Source organism: Lolium perenne, chromosome 2, assembly GCF_019359855.2.
Source record: "Lolium perenne isolate Kyuss_39 chromosome 2, Kyuss_2.0, whole genome shotgun sequence".
NCBI lineage: Eukaryota > Viridiplantae > Streptophyta > Magnoliopsida > Poales > Poaceae > Lolium > Lolium perenne.
In genome coordinates, this window is record NC_067245.2 from 258,848,637 (window position 1) to 258,861,777 (window position 13,141).

Genomic DNA, 13,141 nt, shown 5'->3' on the forward strand with positions numbered 1-13,141 from the left:
TTCATCAAATGGACGTAAAGACAGCTTTCCTTAATGGAGAGTTGGAAGAGGAAATCTATATGGATCAGCCTGATGGGTTTGTAGTAAAAGGTGAAGAAAGAAAGGTGTGCAAGTTGCTGAAATCTTTATATGGCCTGAAACAAGCACCTAAGCAATGGCATGAGAAGTTTGACAGAACTTTAACTTCTGTAGGCTTTGTTGTCAATGAGGCTGACAAGTGCGTTTACTATCACCATGGTGGGGGCGAAGGTGTTATAATATGTTTGTATGTGGATGATATTCTGATCTTTGGTACAAACATGAGAGTAATACACGAGGTCAAGTCTTTCTTGTCAAAGAGTTTTGATATGAAAGATCTGGGAGAAGCTGATGTGATTCTGAACATCAAGCTCATTAAGAACGAGAGTGGGATTACTCTAACGCAATCCCATTATGTTGAGAAGATTTTGAGCCGGTTCGGCTATATTGATAGCAAGTCTTCTCCAACACCTTATGATCCCAGTGTGACACTACGCAAGAACCGGAGGATTGCCATAGATCAATTGAGATATTCTCAGATCGTTGGCTCACTCATGTACTTAGCGAGCGCGACTAGACCCGACATCTCTTTTGCTGTTAGCAAGTTGAGTAGGTTCATGTCAAACCCGGGTACTGATCATTGGCATGCACTTGATAGGGTCATGCGCTACCTATGTGGTACAATGAGTTATGGGATTTACTATTCAGGGCACCCAGCTGTGCTTGAAGGATATAGTGATTCGAATTGGATCTCAGATGTAGCTGATCTGTATGCCACAAGTGAGTATGTATTTACCTTTGGAGGTGGCGCAGTATCATGGAGATCTTGCAAGCAAACCATATTGACGAGGTCAACTATGGAAGCAGAACTTACTGCTTTAGACACAACCACTGTTGAATCAGAATGGTTGCGTGAGCTCTTGATGGACTTGTCTGTGGTTGAAAAACCTGTTCCGGCAATCCTTTTGAATTGTGACAATCAAACTGTAATTGTCAAAGTGAACAATTCTAAGGATAACGCGAAGTCATCAAGACACGTCAAGAGACGTTTGAAGTCTGTCAGGAAATTGCGAAACTCCGGAGTAATAACTGTTACATATATTCAAACAGACAAAAACCTGGCAGATCCCTTTACAAAGGGACTATCACGTAATGTGATAGAAAGTGCATCGAGGGACATGGGTTTGAGACCCGTTGATGTTACACCATAGTGGTAACCCAACCTTTGTGATCGGAGATCCCGTGAATTAGGAACTGGGAAGAACAAACTAGTGGTTTAATTGAGGAGAGTATTATGTAACCCTCTCTATGTGAAGATGCACAACTCTCAATTGCTGTAAGGCAGGTTGGCAACAAGCCTTAATGTGTTTATGTTGGCTATATTAGCAAAGATGCTGTCCTACAGAGCATTCTTGAAATAACACACCTATATGAGTCCGATTGTTAAACGTCGCAATCTATGAGATTTTGGGTGATCTCTAGTAAACTCATGAAGAGACCACGAAGTATGACGCATATGCTTCACCCGCGGGGTAGGCTACTGGCAGCCATGTACTGGTCATGACTTTGAGTGAAACCCTGTTCACGCAAAACTTGCAATTCAAGGCTTAGTCCATTGTTCAAGTGTGAATGGATGTAGCTTAAGGTTCTAGGCGGAAGTTCAACTTAACGGTCTCCGCTGAAACACTGGTATATAAACAAGCAGCGAGTATTGGTAAATCTCTAAATGGGGATTTGAGATCTGGTGGGGGATTGTTGAAATATTGGGCCTACACTTAGTGGCCCATACTAGATTTCAGATTTTCCTATAAATCTCAAAGCCCACATAGTGGAAGCCTTGTGAGTTTGAGCCCAAGTTGGTGGCAGCTCACTAGGGAGTGGCAAGAGGTGGGAAGTTTAGTCCCACATGGAAAGTTGGGAGGAAGTTAGACCACCTTATAAGGTGGGTTGTTCCACCACTAGTAAGTGAGTGAGAATAGGAGTGCTACACGCGCGCTCTCCTCCTCCTCCTCCTCGCTCGTCTCGTCTCGACATGTCACGACGCGCGCGCCGCGCTCGTGGTGAGTGGATTGAGCCTCGAGCCGAGACTTTCCTTACTTTTTGCAGCTCAGGAAAACGAACAGAGTCCTAGACGGACGCGTCGCAGTTAGTCAGTTCGGGTCGCTCCCGGATCGTGGGCTATCTGTAACCGACTCGAAACGTTCGTGCGACGTGGGCGTGGCCCACGTTGTCTAGGGTTTCCCGAGCCTATATAATCTCTTGCCCGGCTACCGCAGAAATATACTGAATACACGAGTTAGGGTTTCCACCTCTCTCTGCTTGCGCCGCCATCGTAGCCTACTCCATCCCGCTCGCCGACGTGCATCGGCGAACGGGAGAGCAGGTCTCCGAAACCACTCGTCCTTGCGATCCTGTACGGGAGAGGGCGAATTAGGTTTTTGGGAAGCGCTCTGCGCGACTGCTCAAGCTCTTCATCACGGGTCGCCTTCCGTCCAAGTCGGGCGGTGCTGCCTACCGTCGTCTTCAACGCCGTCTACTTCGACCCGTCGTCCCCGTCGTCAACAACGTTGTCATCAACAACGTTACTGCTGCAACATCATCTGCTACACCTCCACCGCCACCTTCACCAGATCGGTACGTGCGACATATCTCGATCTGCTTAGCGATGGATGCTGTACCGTTTGCGCTGCTGCTACTCATGTTGATTAATGCATCTAGTATGTTTGAGTTTCACATGTTACTAGTTGCTGCCATCATGTTTTATATTCTGAAATTAATCATGAAAATTGTGCCTAATTATCCAACATCATGGGCATACACGTTGAGCGATCTCCCTCAAACAAGAAATTAGGCACGATCCGGGAAACTATTTGTATTGACTATGTACTTACCGCTCGTTTGATCAAGATCCTAAAGCCTGCCAGTGTGCAGCAAAACCTCAGCTGAGTAAGTCCAGGATAGAGACCCAAAGAAGAAATAGTACACGCACGATATGGCCATTCTGCCTGGAGGAAGCTCCATGCAACCGCTAGGCACTAGTGCACTAGCATTTTAGCACGCCAATAAATGTGAAAACAACCCGTCGGTGGATGACCACTTTGGTCGAGAAAGTTGTATCTGATACAGAGAACTGGATGATAGGAGCAGAATGGGTAGCCAGTCTATATCAGATGATCTGGGCAAGTTCATCATATGGATCTTGAATACTACTCCATAACCAAGCTAGCATTAGTAGAGGCCGGATAGGAAAAACACAGGCGTGAGTCTAAGATATTGAAAGAAAAACCAACCGGAAATACATGAACCGTGCATATCCCTTCCGCTGAGTACAGATTACCTTCCGTCATCCATGCATAACATAAAAAAAAACACAAGAGGAGATGACTCATCGCGCGGGAACACAACCAAGAAATACATAGCTGCGTGCCAAAATCTGTATTCTGATTTGTCGGTACTGTAAATAAACAGGAAAGGTTGAAACACAGTGATCCGCACATAAAAATTATCCTCCAAAATTGCGGCTGGAGATCGGAAGCCGAAGAACGGGAGCACAGCAGCACGGCCAGAGGTCTCCGCCCAGCTTCTGCCGCTTGAGTTCTTGTTCCAGCTTGAGCTCACTTCAAAGGGGATGGATACAGAAGGGGAAAGGGAAGGAATTGGTACGCACGGTTCTGTATTTCCGGTTGATTTTTTTTTTTTGGAGAAAAGCCAGCACGAGGGGGTGGGAATAATAGCCGCTCGATAGATTTTTGACGCCGGGTAGCACCGATGGTCGCACGCCTGCGCTACAGGCAAGCCCCGTCCCTAGTGCACTAGCATTTTAGCACGCCAATAAATGTGAAAACAAACCCGTCGGTGGTTGACCACTTTGGTCGAGAAAGTTGTATCTGATACAGAGAACTGGATGATAGGAGCAGAATGGGTAGCCAGTCTATATCAGATGATCTGGGCAAGTTCATCATATGGATCTTGAATACTACTCCATAACCAAGCTAGCTAGCATTAGTAGAGGCCGGATAGGAAAAACACAGGCGTGAGTCTAAGATATTAAAAGAAAAACCAGTGAAAGGAGGAAGAGATGACGAGCTCATCGCCTGTACTAGCGTCGGCTTGTCCGAGGAGGGAAGAAGCCACGGTATCAGGTTGAGAGATGCAGACCGCGGCAAAGGCTGATCGGCTGACTCGGAGCCTGGCGGCTCCCTTCCTGGCTGTGAACCGCGGCGTGTTCGTCTTCGTCGCCGCGATTGTCGCCGGCGCTCTCGTCTCCGCCTACTGGATATCTGCCAGCACCAGAGTAAAGTTCATGAAGTGCCTTTGCAGCATCTCTGTCTTGTTTCATGACATGCCGTGACATAATTCCAGATGCATCATGTGATATTGCAAAGCACTAGCAGTAGTTGAGTTTGTTCATCCGTCAGCTGGGTAGATTCTTGGTAGGTCAGGAACTCAGGATCACCTGCAAGTTACGACTGTACTTGGTACTGGCCGACCAATGCATCTGGATTTAGAACAGTATCACGATTGCCGACATTTCTGCCTTGCAACCGAACCATCCACTGATCTTCAGAAAACTTTACAAAAAAAAAAAAATCGTGTTTAACAAGTCATTTACTACCTCCGATTCGAAATGTATGCCTTCTTAGAAAGCTATAGATTGCATCCGTTGTTTCGAGCATATGACGAACTTACTAAAAAAGCATTATGCAAACTACAGGTTGTTCCAATCATTCCTAGCGCCACTAGAGCCGTCGATCAGAACGCTGCAAGGAGTCCGGAGCCGGCGCCGAGTTCGGCACGCTTCACCAGTCTAGGCGCAAACCGGACAGCGTCCGAACCTGCCGGTTTGGCGCCTCTTCCTCGGAGACAGCCACCAGCTCCGGCCTGCCCGGCCTACTTCCGGTGGATCCACGAGGACCTACGGCCATGGCGAGCTACGGGGATCACGCGCGAGACGTTGGACGGCGCCCACCGATACGGGCCCAAGTTCCGGGTCACGGTGATCGCCGGGCGCCTCTACGTGGCGCGCTACGGCCGGTGCTTCCAGACGCGCGCCGTGTTCACGCAGTGGGGCATCCTGCAGCTGCTCCGCCGCCACGTCGGCCGCGTCCCCGACCTCGACCTCATGTTCGACTGCCAGGACCTGCCGGTCGTGAACGCCGGCGACCACGCGCCGCCGCCGCTGTTCCGGTACTGCGGCAGCGAGCCCACGCTGGACATCGCCTTCCCTGACTGGTCCTTCTGGGGCTGGTAAATACACACATTCTATCAAATCCGCACGTATCATAAGATTCATGGTGCGTCGAGCTACCGAGTGATAATTGCTGATCGGTTCTGTTTTAATCTACGAAGGCCGGAGCTTAACATAAAGCCATGGGACGCACTGAGTCGGGAGATCGGTGAAGGGAATGCCGCTCTGCACTGGACGCGCAGAGCGCCGTACGCGTTCTGGAAGGGTAACCCGACGGTGGGCACGGTGCGCTGGGAGCTCCTCAAATGCAATGTGTCCCGCGAGCGCGACTGGAAGGCGCGGATCTATGCGCAGGCACGTCCACAACGCCACATCGATACCGTAGTTCAGTACCAGTAGCCTGGCTTATGAACGCTTACTGCATTTTTTCCAGGACTGGAGGGAGCAGGTACGAGACGGGTTCAGGGAATCGGACTTGGCCAAGCAATGCACACACAGGTAAGGTAATTAAACTCCGTTCATCACACTCATATTCACATTCATGCGACGTGTAGTAGCTGACAGTCAGGGACATTCTTGCAACGGGAAGGTACAAGATCTACGCGGAAGGACGCGGGTGGTCGGTGAGCGAGAAGTACATTCTGGCGTGCGACTCCGTGGCGCTGGTGGTGCGGCCGAGGTTCCACGACTTCTTCTCCAGGGGCCTCCTGCCGCTGCTGCACTACTGGCCCGTCCGCGACCGCGGCCAGTGCCGGTCCATCGAGTTCGCCGTCGACTGGGGCAACTCTCACCCGGACAAGGTACACAGTCGCAAACTCTTCTGAACTGTACCACCGTCGCACCACCAGAAATTCTGAAGTGTTTCGTCGATCGGTGCTTCTGCAGGCGCAGGAAATAGGAGGAAACGCGAGCAAGTTCATGCAGGAGGAGCTGACGATGGACCATGTCTATGACTACATGTTTCATCTTCTAAGCGAATACGCTAAACTACTGCGATACAAGCCATCGGTACCCGACGGGGCCGTCGAGGTCACCGTGGAGTCCATGACTCATGGAAGGCGAGGACTGGAGAGGGAATTCATGGTGGATACGATGGTGAACGTGCCGGGCAGTGCAGCCCCTTGCGAGCTGCCATCGCCCTTCAGTGCCGACGAGCTGGAGACGCTGAGGAGGAGGAAAGCCGACGCGGTGAGGCAGGTGGAGACGTGGGAGGAGGCGGTGACGAACTGAAGAAAGGAGAAAGGACGGGTTTTGGCATGCGCACTGGATCGAACTTTCTGACATCGGAGTGATGATGGCAGGGAAACACGATGAGGACCGTAACAGGGAAATGCAGAGTGCACAATGCACCAGCGATCTGCTACAGCAGCAGGCTTCACCGTTCACCGTGAACGTGCTAGCAACGGATTGTGCTAGTGCTGAAAACACTCTGCTTCTCTTCCCATGTGGCAACGGCAGACTTAGAGCATCTCCACTCATCTTCCCACAGAGCCCCCCACGGCCACTTTTTTTCATCCGGACGGCGAAAAACGGCCCAGTCAGAGCATCTCCACTCGTGCCCCCGACGAGGCCCCCGAGCGACGTTTTTCCCATCCGGACGGCGAAATTCGGCCCAGTCGCGCCCCCGGTTCCTCGTTTTCGTCCGGATTTGGCCCTTCATCCATCCGGCGAGCCCACGCCACCCCCGGCCCCCCGGGGAGCGCTCGGGGACTCCGGACGAGTGAAAAGCGGGAAAGGGCCCGATCTGTCGGTGACTCGACGCACGAACCCCACCGCCATGTCGCTCAAAATCTCCCCCACCCCTCGTATCTCTCTCGCCGCCGGCACCACCCCGCCGGCTTGTTGCCCAGATTCCGCCGCCCCTCCTTCCCCACCTGCCTATATTCCGCCGCCCCTCCTTCCCCACCTGCCTATATTCCGCCGTCTTTGGACGACGGCCTATCTGGCTGCTCTTCCGCCGGTCTGTTTTCCAGCCTGCTTGCTCCTCGTCGCTCGCGGCTCGGGTTGCCTCGACCACGCCCGTCAGGTATTCGTCCATTTGCCTCGCCGGCCATGGACTCGGACGAAGAGGAGGAGCAGATGTTCGTCGAGCTTATGCAAGAAGAGATGGCAGCAGCCGCCCAAGACGACGAGCACATGATGATTCTCGGTTGCTTGGCAAGCATGTACGCCGGACTGGCAACTGGTCGACGTGGTGGGTCGGCACGAGGTCGCCGGAAGTGCAAGCCGAGACAGCGAATGGAGGGCTACTGCATGTTGTACGCCGACTACTTCGCCGACAATCCATTGCACGGTGAGAGTGTTTTCCGGCGTCGTTTCAGGATGAGCAGAAAGCTATTTCTGCAAATTGTGTATGTCATCCGCCACTTTGATCCCTACTTCAGATGTAAGGCGGATTGCACTGGTTTGGTTGGATTTTCGTCACTGCAGAAGTGCACAGTGGCTATGAGGATGCTGGCGTATGGAGCTCCCGGTGATACTGCAGATGACTATCTTCGGATGGCGGAGTCCACCGCTCTTGATTGTTTCTACCGGTTCTGCAGGGCCGTCATAGCAGTGTTCGGGGACTATTTCTTGAGATCACCCACTGTCGAAGACACTCAGAGGATCCTTGCAACAAATGAAGCTAGGGGTTTTCCAGGGATGCTTGGAAGCATTGACTGCATGCATTGGCAATGGAAGAACTGTCCGTTTGCGTGGCAGAGAATGTACAAGGGTCACAAAAAAGGCTGCACTGTGATACTTGAAGCAGTGGCTACCCATGATCTCTGGATTTGGCACTCTTTCTTTGGTATGCCTGGATCCAACAATGACATCAACGTCCTAAACTGCTCCCCGGTCTTTTCCAAGCTTGTTGAGGGTCATGCTCCCCCGGTGGACTATGTGATCAATGGTCGGCACTACAACAAAGGATACTACCTTGCAGACGGTATCTATCCAAAGTGGGCAACATTTGTGAAGACTATCTCCAACCCTAGCACCCCCAAACTTTGCGAGTTTGTCAAGAAACAAGAAGCTTGCCGAAAAGACGTCGAGCGTGCATTTGGTGTCCTCCAGCAGAGATTTGCTGTCGTCCGGTTCCCCGCTATGACTTGGTCCAAAGATCAGATGTGGGAGGTGATGAACTGTTGTGTGTGCCTACACAATATGATTATTGAAGATGAGCGAAAGCATCCGGTTCCTCTGGCTGAGCAAGAAGCAACATATGAGAGAGAGGGTCCTCTTGCACAGCCTAATCACCAGGTGCCTCCATCATGGGCCGCCTTCATTGCTATGCGCCAGGAGATTCGAGACTCTACAATGCATCAGCTACTGCAAGATGATCTGGTGGAGCACATATGGAGGCTCCGAGGCAACGCCAACGCCGACGCCAACTAGTTTGTCTTAATTTGTTTGAAAAATTGTGAAATTGTGTGCTTCATTTGTTTCAGCACTTGTTAAACATTGTACTGATTATCGCCGAATTTGTTTCAGCAATTTTCGTACTTTTGGTCGCCGAACTTGTTAAATTTTATGTTAAATTTGTTTGAAATATGTCAAATGGTCGAGGTTGGGGGTTCCTGCCGGGGGGACGGCTGGAACTTCGGCGCTCCCCACGCCAAATCTTCCTCCAATCCGGACGAAAATTTCGCCGGATTTGGGCGTGGGGGAGCGCCAACGAGTGGGGATGCTCTCAAGCCCCCGGTTCCTCGTTTTGGTCCGGATTTGAGCCTATTTTCGTCCGGACTCCCCATGCCATCCTCGGTTTCCCGACGGTCTCCCGGGGACTCCGGATGAAGCTAAACCAACCGCCCACGCCCACGTGTCTCCTCTTTCGTCCGGATTCCTCGAGCCATCCTCTTTTTCCCCGAGAAACGCCGCTTGGAGAGCACACGACTGGGAAACTACTCCTCCCCACGCCAAATCTTCCTCCAATCCGGACGAAAATTTCGCCGGATTTGGGCGTGGGGAGCGCCAACGAGTGGGGATGCTCTTACGATGCGAATGCGATGCCACGTCGGGTTGACACGGGAAAAGAGGAAAAACGGTGGAAGATGGCGCGAGGGGACAATTGATTCTGGATCGATATATATGTAGGGTTGGAGAGTGCGAGTGCGTTTCAGCCTCACGATGTCTAATTATAAGTTGCAGCGTGAGATTTCTTTTGATCTCACTTGCACTACTTAACTGTCGAACAATCATCCAAAGTTTACTTCTCTGGTGTCTTTTGCTCAAAATATTGCACCGCATAGAACAATGAGTGAATAAGATACATTGCAAAACGCAAGAAGAATCAGTAGATTGATGCGCATGTGCTAAGGCCACTATCAAAAATGCACGTGGTAAGGCCGTTTCGAAAAAGAAAAAAAGGTCACTAACACTAATCAGATAAGTTGATTAGATTTCTATCTCATAGAATGATGCTCATTAATGCAAATGTTGCATGCAACCATGAAGCAAGAGACACCACATGCAGCATGTTTAATTATAACCCGGAACATATGAGACCATTTTCACATAATTAGTCATGTTATTTATTAGTTGACAATGTTTTCATTGTATGTGGAATATGAATTGTGACAAAAGGGAGGGGACATGTGGCAAGAATAAAGACTAAAAATAACTAAGTGTAGACTTTTGGCAACTCACCACCGGTGTACCTGTTATTTAATAAAAATCAAATATCATACTTTTGTGTTTCAAAAAAAATCTGATGTAGACAATGATGTATTTCACAAACGTACAGAATACTAATTTTAAATAATTTGTATTTTGGGTAAAAAAATAATTAGAGCGTGGATCTGTGCAGCACATTTTCAAATCTCTAAAAAGTATGTATTTTGATTTTTTGTAGCCCATAATACAAATCATTTCTCATCTACATCATTTAGTTTTACATGCTTGAAGGATATATCATCGACTACATCCACATTTATTTTAAGATTTATTTCAAACTTAAATATCTTTTTAAAGTTTTATAATAAAGGGATCACCGGAACTCGGGAGCCAAAAAGACTTCCACGAAAAAACACATCATTTAAAATATATGGAAATCAACTGTAATTTTACTTTAAAAAAATAAGAGTCGGCAAAAAATATGGACTTCATAAAAGAAGACAAGCTACGATGAGTGTTTGTGTGAAGCATCTAGATGCATGATATTGCAGTAACCAAGTAATGCAATAGAAAAGTAGTGCTGTGATAAGGTTTATATATGAGCCTCAAATGGTTATCTTAATTTTTATCTATTTTCCAAAATAAATGAACAGTTATGCCAACATGTTATTCCTTTGGTCTCTAATTTCCTATTGAAAATTAAAAATACAAACGAGACAAGACTATCTGAAAACACGAAATCAGAATAGAAAATGATTAAATGAGTTGATAGGTCACCTTTGGTGTCTTTTAGTAGAATTCCAAAATAATGTTACAATGGATATTAACTAATTTAATTACATAAATGTGGTACGACTAGTGATGAGGCTGGTCGAGGAAGACAAAAAAAAAGGGGACTTACGATGGGAGTCATGTATGATAAATTATGTATGTATTAAAAAAAATTAAAAATAGTGTTGAAAGGATAGACATTGAGGGATGAGATGAACTGGCTAAAGAAAGTTCTTAAAAATAAGAGAAAATATGGTTTTACATGGTAGGCCACATACCATGCAACACAATGTCTTGGGATTTTTTACACTACGGGAGAGATGAAGTATGCCGACGGCCGCCAGCCGTCGGCACAGCCCAGAAGGCCGTCGGCACAGGCTGTGCCGACGGTGACCGTCGGCGTAGCATCGTCGGCACAGTTCTGGTCGGGGTCTGCCCAATCACCATCGGCACAGACTGGCCGTCGGTACAGATTGTTGTGCCGACGGTTTTACCATCGGCATAGTATTTCAAAATTTTCAAATTTATTTTCGAAAAAAAATTCAAATTTTTTTTAAAAAAAAATAAATATATTTTTGTCACTTTTCTTCTTCTACTTTTTTACTAGTTAACCTTTCACAATCACACTTAGTACACTTAATCTTAGCTCAAATTGTACTTGTGGTCAAACTTCCCAATTGGTCACCCATCCTCACACTACTCCCGCCCCGGCACGCTTAACTTCTTGGTTCTCTTCGGATGAGCTTGCATGAAAGAAATGACACCTTGATGTTAATATTACCATATCTATCGTATTAACTCTTTGACTGTGATGTCACACCTCTATATTTTTGAATTCTAAACAATTACTTAAGTAAACAACAATGAATATATATAAATAATAATAATATAGAATTTGAAAAAACAATTAAATGATTTTTTTGTCTTTTTATTTAATATGGAATAATCAATATTAGTAAATGCGAATTCGGCAAATAATATGTCTAAATTGATCAAAAAAATGAGAGGAATACAAATATGACATCCATATCATCTTTTGAACCTACAAAGTTAACTTACCCAAAAATCATGAGCATTAGATCAAGTACCTCTAGTTTAAATTTGACTGACTTTATCGAAAATGAGGTGGGAAACGGCCTCGGCATGGCATAGTTTGCCGAAACAAGGTCATATTTGGCACGTGTGTGGACCCTAGGATGGGAAGCAAGACTCCGGACGCGGATTTCTAATCCGACCCACGGACAGCCATATTTTCATTTTTAGCGTGCCCAAACGGTTTTTATTTGTGAAGCAGCTACATGGGGCGCATTTTAGTATAACGTGAAACCTCCGTGCGATGATAGTAGACCACCTACGCACCACCTATCACATGAACTGTGCACGCGTTAGTTTTTTCGGAACCCATGCGGCTTCCGGCGGTGTCCCGCCTAATCCGCTGGAAACTGGCCGGATTTGAACTAGGGGTGAATTATCCGCTTTCCAGAAATTCCGAAAAAATTGTTTTTAGTTCAACGACGCATCACTATATGTGCTAATTTTTGTCCGTTTATTTTGTTCGCGAATGGGTGCACCCCCACGCACGGTACGGCGATACCGCATGTCTCGGGGGTCCTGTTTTGGCCAGATGACAATTTGAACGAAGTCAAAAAATCCCACGGAGCCGCGTGACGTCATTTTATATGTCATAGTAACTATTCCGTTTGTTAAAACTGGGATACGGCAATTATTTTGAAAAACCCTTCACGAAAAGGGCTATCACGTCCGGAGTTCTATGGATTTCAAGGGAAATGAGGTGGGAAACGGCCTCTGCATGGCATAGTTTGCTGAAACGAGATCATATTTGACACGTGTGTGGACCCTAGGATGGGAAGCAAGACCCCGGACGCGGATTTCTAATCCAACCCACAGACGGCCATCTTTTCATTTTTAGCGCGCCCAAACGGTTTTTATTTGTGAAGCAGCTACATGAGGCGCATTTTAGTATGACGTGAAACCTCCGTGCGATGATAGTAGACCACCTACGCACCACCTATCACATGAAATGTGCACGCGTTAGCTTTTTGGGAACCCATGCGGCTTCCGGCGGTGTCCCGCTGAATCCGCTGGAAACTGACCAGATTTGAACTAGAGGTGAACTATCCGTCGCTCCAGAAATTCCGAAAAAATTGTTTTTAGTTCAACGACGCATCACTATATGTGCTAATTTTTGTCCGTTTAGTTTGTTCGCGAATGGGTGCACCCGCACGCCCGGTACGGCGATACCGCATGTCTCGGGGGTCCTGTTTTGGCCAGAAGGCAATTTGAACGAAGTCAAAAAATCCCACGGAGCCGCCTGACGTCATTTTATATTTCATAGTAACTATTCTGTTTGTTAAAACTGGGATACGGCAATTATTTTGAAAAACTCTTCACGAAAAGGGCTATCACGTTCGGAGTTCTATGGATTTCAGGGGAAATGAGGTGGGAAACAGCCTCGGCATGGCATAGTTTGCCAAAACGAGATCATATTTGGCACGTGTGTGGACCCTAGGATGGGAAGCAAGACCCGGACGCGGATTTCTAATCCGA

The 13,141-nt window shown here is 47.7% G+C and overlaps 1 protein-coding gene across 1 annotated transcript; it reads left to right on the forward strand.

Moving 5' to 3' along the window:
* The first annotated feature begins 3,912 nt into the window (after nucleotides 1-3,912).
* On the forward strand, nucleotides 3,913-9,404 carry LOC127335737 (uncharacterized). Its single transcript, XM_051362463.2, has 6 exons — nucleotides 3,913-4,312; nucleotides 4,733-5,265; nucleotides 5,368-5,560; nucleotides 5,640-5,704; nucleotides 5,796-6,006; nucleotides 6,092-9,404. Exons 1-6 carry the CDS (start codon nucleotides 4,169-4,171, stop codon nucleotides 6,434-6,436), a joined length of 1,491 nt encoding a protein of 496 aa, XP_051218423.1. The 5' UTR covers nucleotides 3,913-4,168; the 3' UTR covers nucleotides 6,437-9,404.
* Nucleotides 9,405-13,141: the final 3,737 nt, after the last annotated feature.